Here is an 8,633-nt window from a genome sequence, read left to right as displayed (position 1 = left end):
TCTTTTCCAATTTTTGAGTTTTGTTGTAATCCTTGCTCTTTATTCTTTACTCAGAAACACAATTTTAACCTATATTACTAACTGTTCACAAGTATTTGGACTATGATTTACATATCTTCCCTAAAGTAAGTAATTTTTAGGCTCATTTACTAAAATTAATAAAGCCTGTAGAACCAAATTTGCGTTTTTCCTATTTACATGGTTTTTTAATAGACTAAGAAAATAAGCAAAAATCATTAGTCTAGCTAAAAAGCTGAGCCCAAAGGTTAGGATAAAGTTAAAACGAAAATAAAATTTCGCCAAAATAAAGAAGGTGAATAAATGAAGAAAGAGAGAGATAGGGTATAGGAGAAAGAGAGATTTACAGCAGCATCAAGCATTTCTTGAGAATTGAACTAATATCTGAAAATACAAATTACATAAAATAATTTTAATTTGATTAATTAAAATTTAATTTAAGCACCTAGAAACAACCAGTTGGCTTTAGGTCGTTTTTATAAATTTTGGGAAAGTTTATATTATCATCTAAACTATTCTAAATTATAATATTACTACAGAAATATAGCTTTCACTTAGTGAAAAAAAAAGTCTTGTTTCCATATTCTGCAATAATGTGCTAAAATTACCCGTTTTTCACCAGCAACAAAGCATGTACTAGGTGATGATAGAAAAAAGGGGAATTTAAATCATCTTAGCACTGCTGACTTACTATAAAATCCACGTTCAGCATGTCTGAACACAAAGGGAGGGAGGTACAAATTACTTCTCCCTCTAATTTGGATTCAATTATACCCCATAATTCCCCATTAGTAAATGTGCAACCTACAACTATTCTTCACATAACATACATTTTTAGCACGTCTGCATGCAAAGGGAAGGAGGTATAAATTACTTGTCCCTCTAATTTGGATTCAATTATACACCATAATTCCCCATTAGTAAATGTGCAACCTACAACTAAGCTTCACATAACATACATTTTTAGCATGTCTGCATGCAGAGGGAATGAGGTATAAATTACTTTCCCTCAAATTTGGATTTGATTATACACCTTAATTCCACATTAGTAAATGTGCAGCCTACAACTATGCTTCACATAACATACATTTTTAGCGTGTCTGCACATAGAGGGAAGGAGGTATGAATTACTTTTCCCTCTAATTTGGATTCAATTATACATCATAATCCCCATTAGTAAATGTCCAGCCTACAACTATGCTTCACATAACACACACTTTTAGCATGTCTGCATGCAGAGGGAAGGAGGTATAAATTACCTCTCCCTCTATGCTTCACATAACATAAACTTTTAGCATGTCTGCACGCAGAGGGAGGACGAAGCAACTATGCTTCACATAACATACATTTTGAGCATGTCTGCACATAGAGGGAAGGAGGTATGAATTACTTCCCCCTGTAATTTAGATTCAATTATACATCATAATCCCCATTAGTAAATGTCCAGCCTACAACTATGCTTCACATAACACACACTTTTAGCATGTCTGCATTCAGAGGGAAGGAGGTATAAATTACCTCTCCTCTATGCTTCGCATAACATAAACTTTTAGCATGTCTGCACGCAGAGGGAGGACGAAGCAACTATGCTTCACATAACATACATTTTGAGCATGTCTGCACATAGAGGGAAGGAGATATGAATTACTTCCCCCTGTAATTTAGATTCAATTATACACCATATTTCCCCATTAGTAAATGTGCAGCCTACAACTATGCTTCACATAACATACATTTATAGCATGTCTGCATACAGAGGGAAGGAGGTATAAATTACTTCTCCCTCTAATTTGGATCCAAAATACACCATTTTCCCACCCATACGTAAATGCACCATTCATTAAATAAATACTCTTCATTGGGGTTTCAGACTGCCACTACAGGAAAACCAATGACAAACCCCCATAGGTCTATGCACCCAGGGTTGGAAAATAAAATACATAAACTAATTAAACAGTAAAAACTAATACCTTTAAAAGCACTTAGAATATCCTTTTCTTCTCCATGTTTATCATTAAAATGGGAATGTAGGCCAAGAATAGTTCCAAGATCTTCATAGCAAATAGGACAAAGAAAACCTTCAATAATCTCAACGTTTTCATGGGACATCTTGCCTGAGATAATTTCATATGTTCATTTTACATACAGCTTCTAAAATTAAAAGAAAAATCGAAATGAGATATTTTGAAAGCCTAAGAAAGATAAGAGTAGGGCTGCTGATTCCATTGAACCCACCTTTGCACCACACAACCATTGCACCATTGGAAACCACCTTTGCACCAAGTACCAAACAACCATTGCACCATTGGAAACCACCTTTGCACCAAGTACCAAACAACCATTGCACCATTGGAAACCACCTTTGCACCAAGTACCAAAATACCATTGCACCATTGCAAACCACCTTTGCACCAAACAACCAAAAATATTTTAAGACAGAAAAAGTAAAGCTTTTCATGCTTCAATTCTTACAATTCCTGCTTTAAACTAATGCCACATGCCACAATAACACCAACTTCCCCTTCAAATACTTCACTTCTAACAATCCCTACTTTATACCTAATATCTTGCTTGTAAAGCTTCATGCCCCAACAACACTAATCTCTCCTTCAAATACTTTATTTCTAACAATTCCTGATTTATATTCATAATCTTGCTTGTAAAAGTTCTTGCCATAACAGCACCTACCTCTCCTTCAAAGGGCTAATAGCCATGGTATTACCCATGTGTAATAAGTGCCATAATATGCCATATTATTATTTGGAATTATATTTTCTCTGATGATACTTCTCATTAAAGGGGAGCTTCTTCAAGTCCATTTTGGTCTCCCTTTGGTTTCATGAGGACTTTTCTATTCATTGAAGGTAAGGGGTTAATGAGTGGCACTAATGCAGGTTTCTTTCAATTTAGTGGTGTGCCACTGCAAAAATTACTAGGCTTCATTACATTAATATGTCAAAATGAGTAAAAGAACTTAAGTGTAGCAACTCATTGTGTCAGGGTTTAGGTCAACATTACTGAAGATCCTTTTTTTATCTGCTACTTTTTGTAAGACAGATTGACATTCAAAAATGAAGTGATTCTGCTTTAGAATACAGAATTTGTGTGGAATGAGCTGGCTTGTTTATTCTATGCAAATCCCTCTTCCCTGAGAATCAGAGAGTTGCTCTACATTCTATATTCTTATGATACATAGCTGTGTGTATATAATTGCAGTGCACATGTCTTTTCAATCCATTTGCATGTCCATTCAATCCATTGCCTTCTGAAGCAAAGCCAATAAGACTCATTTTCTAATAAATCTAGACACCTGAAGGCACAGTATTTAGACTTAACTATCAAGATTTATTTAAAAAAAATATATGCATATCTTCTATTTTACAGAGAGTAGTGATATGTCAATTGGGGATATTTAGAAAGCATATAACTCTGAAAATATGCATCTAACCAAACAAATGAAGAGATCCCCCTCTCCCTTGTGCTTTGTTTTTATTGGTAAATTAATTGTTGCCAAACAATTTGAATAAGCTCATATATCTAAACCAAATTCATTGTAACAAATACAGATATATACATATAAAGAGATTTTTCTTTTAAGTATGGAAAGTTTTTTAAGGGCCATATATGCCCACAGCTCTACTCTGTGACTATAATTTCTTTTTTGAGATTCCTAATCATTTTTGTGGCCCAAATATGTGGGCAAGTTCTGCTCACACATAAGGGCAGGTTATTTCTTGCTATTTTGTGGGCAAGTTCTTTTTTTTGTGGGTCATATATGATATATCTGGCCCAAAGCTCTACTCTGTTACTATAATCTGATGACATGGTACCCCTGCTTATTATAATCTGTGTTAAACATATGGTCAAGGAAGGAATTTTCTGGGCCATATGATGCATAACTCTACCCTGTAACTATAATTTACTGACATGGTACCTGTGCTTATTTCAGCTTATGTTAAATGCATGGCCAATAAAGGTATTTTCTGGGCCATAAAATATATATGGCCCTTTACTATAATTTGCTGACATGATACCAGTGCTAAATATTAAACTATGATATCAGAATTAGGCAACACTATATGTAAACCTTTACCACCAGATTAAAATCAAAAACTAGTAATTCTTTCTAAATAGCTGCTTTTTGTTAGAAATAGATAAAATCAATATAGAACAATTCCTCAGCTAGAACCAAGGTAAACACACTGCTCAATGAATGTTTCCAAACATACTGTCTCTGTCCCAATTACCCTCCCCCAAACACCTGATACAAATATACATATATATATATATATAGTTGAAATTATATATTCTATTCTCTTTTACTAATATAATTTGCTGTTAAATTAATAAGAGAAAAACTTGTATTATTGAAGATACAAAGAGTATTTGGCTTTACAATTGGCTAAATAATTTTAGCTACAGATTTCTATTAGATGGAGGGATAATGGTAATGAAAGCAATTAAAAGTATCTTTGTATAACTGTATCAGTGTATCTTTGTATAACAGAAAATATCTGTCCCACTACACATCAAAAGTGGTATGTAGTGGGACATGTCCCAGTAACATGGGTGGTCATTCAAAAAAACCCTTGGAGATCCCACTCTGAAATTTTCACCAGTGGTTTCAAACAATAAGAGCTTTGTATGGAAAAAAGCACATAAAATTCTGTTTGGACAAACAGACCTAAGTGAGGGTTACTAGATTACATTTGCTCATATTTTGTTGGTTAATTAAAATAACTATTTCTAGATGCTTTACTCAGAAAGAGCTTTGAAATAGCTTTTATTTGGTATTTTACTTTTGTTTCTAGGTGCAATAGGAGCTCAGATACAGCAGTTTAATCATTGGCTGGTTGGCATTAATTGGGCAGTTTGGGTCAATGTTGAATGACCCACATCTTGGACACTGGTAAAGCAAAAAACCTAAACTTTTGGTTTTGGGAGTTTCTCAGAGGGGTCTATCACCATGCCAAATTTCATCAAAATCGAAGACAATAATATAGTATTTCATTCTAAAGTGTGTTGATTTGATATGGAATGCCCCAACAAAGTCTTGATAACAATACATACACCAAAGAATTTATTTTTGGAGCTGAATTGAAATATGCAAAATTTATTAAGTTTAATGCCACCCATCAAAAGTTAAAAACATGAGAAAATTTGCTGAATTAAAAAAAAACAATGGGTTAATTAAGGTTTTATAGTGGTTTAATTAAAGTTTTCTTTAAATTGTAAGGTACTACCCATTTTCAAAAATTGATAATTATGAAACTCACTCTTGTCACCTTTCTTATAAAGTGGTTTAATTAAGGTTTTCCTAAAATCATTAGGTTCTTGCCCTTTTTCAAAAATCAAGTTCATAACCTTCAGTAACTTATTTCTAACCTCAGAGCCACCATATTTCAGAAATTTATTTAACACACTATCTGTACCTGGAGCCTTAGGGAGCCTGTGGGTAATGTAGTGAGGTTTTAGAAACATTTGGGCAATGAGAAATTTATTCCTATAGATGAGGCAAGCCTGATGTGTTGCTTTGCCTCCTGAAACCAGTTCCTGTCAGTAGAACATCCCACCAATCAGTGAAGTTTGCTATTGGTATAAACCTTGCATCATTTTCACTTAAATAAGATGTTTTTTTGTGTTTTTTACTTTTGATAGCTGATTTTTTACAACTTTGTACTTTTATATAACTGAAACTGATCAACAAAAAGACAAATCATACTGTTTCATCATGCCCCATGGGGTGGTTCATGGTACCCAGGGGGTGGGGTAGCTTGAACTAAAAAATCAAGTCTCATAAAATCAATGGTGCATTATTTAGTATTAACCCACAAAACAGAAAAAAATACTCAGAGATAGCTTAGAGATAATAAATACTTAGAGATAATAAAAATACTTAATACAAATACTTAATACAAATACTTAATACAAATACAAATACTTAATAAAAATACAAAAATACTTAGAGATAATAAGCTATGTTTTGATGTAAAAAATTTCCTGAAAGGTCTTTTGGTTTGCCTTTAAAAAAATCAAAACTGAAATCTGGTTCAAGGTACCCCACTCTCCCCAATTATTTTTTAATCCATTTAGTGCTGTCACTAATTCTTCTTTACAAAACAAATCTTTCTCCACATCCAAGGTATTACAAACTTTTTCATTTTTCTCTATATCTTGTTCTGCAACTGTATCTCAGTTTAAAACACTCTCAAAACATTCTGCCCATCTCTCTTTAACTCTTTTCTTATTGCTAATTGTGGCCCTGTTCTTTTTTTTAAATGGGACAAGTCCAGATTGACTACTCCCTCTCAGTTTAGTAACATGTCAGTAGGATATTTTACTATAATGCCATCTAGCTGTATTCTTTCAAATCCTTGGCAATTTTATCCATGGCCCCCACTTCACACCTCCTTAGTTTATATTTTAATGCTTTCTCTACTCTTTTTGTTTCCATATGATCTATCACTTAGATAATTATTGTACAAGCCTCTTCTCCTCTCTATTAAACATAAAGCTTTTGCACTAGTATTTGCAGCTGAGATCTTAACTAAATACCAACCCAAAAAACAAACTAAATATTTAATTAAAATATAGCTACAATGTATTTTCCCTCTAAGCTAATATAACAATGGCATCTAGTGGTACATTCACTTTATTTGTAGGTCATTTGTATGAATTGCAAAATATTTACCAAAAATAATTTCTGCATATTAGGCTATAAAGAAATAATTCTATCAGTTGTTTGGTCTTATATAGGCCTAGGCTAGCCAATGTGAAGCCATGAAAGGGTGGTTGGAAATAAATTATAAAAAAAACATAAAATTAAAATAAAATGATCAGAAATCTAAGGTCACTTTTTGTTTAATTGTAGGCTAGCCTACTTTCTTCTGGAGAGTAGCTATCTCAGGCCTAAGTGAAAGAAAATACCTAGTGGTATTTTCAGCTTGTTTACAAAAAGCTGAAAGATTCAGCTAATTTCACACAAATTCACGTGCAGAGAAGTTTAAAAGTAAAAAATTACCAGCCTTATCTAAGCTATCCCTTCTTCACTTTTCTCAGCAGTTTCCAGGTTTAGCTAATGATCCATCTCCCATGTAGGCCTATACCGTTGACTAAAACACACCTTAAGTTTTTAAATAAAGTATGCAAAAAGACGTCTGAGCTCCTTATTATTAGGGGCTACAACATGAGGACAAATTCAATAGATTATTCATATAGATTATTTTATTCTGCTCCTTATTTTTCTATCGAATTTAGGCTCTAGAGAGTGTATTCCAGTGTTTTCACTTTCTCATTTTTTAAATCCCTAATAAAGAGCTGAAAAATCCCTAGAAATCCCCATCTTCAGTTCCAAAATCCCTAAAAATCTCCAATTTTCTAATTACTCCCTCAACCGCTTTTCCCTATTTCATTTTACCCGTATCATTGAAAGGTAACGTTTTTGGCTTCTTAGATTGAAGTCTAGCTATCACTACCATAATAGAATGTCTTGTCATGCCGTTTAAAGTGCTTTTTAATCATCAGCTAAATACAAATAGCTTTAAATATACTTCAAATAATATTAAGCAAATAGAAAAGAAAATGTAATATTTTAATGTAGATTACAGTACAAGATGTTTAATATGTTCAATCGGAACTTGTAAAACGTAATCAGACCTTATTTTCCCCTGATGTGTCTTCAACATTTTTTGTATGGTGGCTGAAGCTTTCACCGTTCTCATGTGGTGAAGTAACTGATCATCTTCAAACTCCACACTTTCTTGAGCCCTTTTCATTCCATATTTTGTTTTTAGAATCCCCCGCAAAGTTTATCAATTTATTCTGACGGTCAGTTTTTACTACTTTTACAGCACTGAAAAACCTCTCGACATTGACATTTGAAAATGGAACAGTGGAAATAAATGATATTGCCGGTTTCAGGTTAGGATACAAATTCCGTTCCGGCACCATTTTTTTTTTCACCAATACCAAACACCAGCAGGTCATGGCATCCATTGTTTTGACGTTTTCAATATCGATGAGGCTCTGCCTCCTCCACTCCTGCTCGGTTTTGGTTCCGTCCTATGGGATCTGTCCATACTTCCTAACAAAAAGTAGCAGAGAGGCAGTCTGAAGTGATTGGGCTGACACTGGGTAAACCATTTCAGCATATTTGTAAATGTTGTCTTCGAGATGGAGCCTTTTCTGTATCTGGCCTACTACTAAGATATGGAACGCCTGTGTAGCTTTGAGAACTACTTCGATTGAATCAAGGGGGACGGTGGTCTCTGACCTTGGCGTACAGAGGGAATCTTTTCCGTTCGGACCCAAGTAAACGCTTTCAAGGGGAAGTTAAAACTTCCGATTGTTCACATCGATTTCTAAAGCACTGGTTGATTCCACATAGTCCTTCTGCAGGAAGTTCAATGCTGAGACCAATGGTTTAAGCTTTGTTTATACCCCAAAACTAGAAATATTTTGGTTTCAAGAGCTCAAATTGTGCTTAAATTGAATTTGCGACAAAAGTGATTGTTATATTTGTAAAGAACATAAAAAAGACATCGAGTGGTATGTTCACTTTATTTGTAAGTCAAAAAAATTGAACAACAAAAAAATTACCAATTATAGTATGGAGG

General features: G+C 33.8%; 1 protein-coding gene across 3 annotated transcripts in view; it reads right to left on the bottom strand.

The window, feature by feature from the left end:
* Nucleotides 1-7,272, bottom strand: part of LOC136039580 (rabenosyn-5-like) — a 79,904-nt gene extending 72,632 nt beyond the window's left edge. The window contains exons 1-2 of one of the 3 annotated variants that reach the window (XM_065723433.1): nt 7,040-7,272; nt 1,989-2,169 (exon numbers count right to left, since the gene is read on the bottom strand). In XM_065723433.1, coding sequence (XP_065579505.1) covers nt 1,989-2,127 — 139 coding nt within the window. In that variant the 5' untranslated portion in view covers nt 2,128-2,169; nt 7,040-7,272. The remainder of the gene's footprint in view (nt 1-1,988; nt 2,170-7,039) is intronic. The other 2 variants (XM_065723434.1, XM_065723436.1) reach the window with 2 other exon arrangements.
* Nucleotides 7,273-8,633: the final 1,361 nt, after the last annotated feature.

The sequence above is a fragment of the Artemia franciscana genome, chromosome 19 (assembly GCF_032884065.1).
Source record: "Artemia franciscana chromosome 19, ASM3288406v1, whole genome shotgun sequence".
NCBI classification, from domain to species: Eukaryota; Metazoa; Arthropoda; class Branchiopoda; order Anostraca; family Artemiidae; genus Artemia; species Artemia franciscana.
This window is presented reverse-complemented; position numbering and strand designations above follow the sequence as displayed.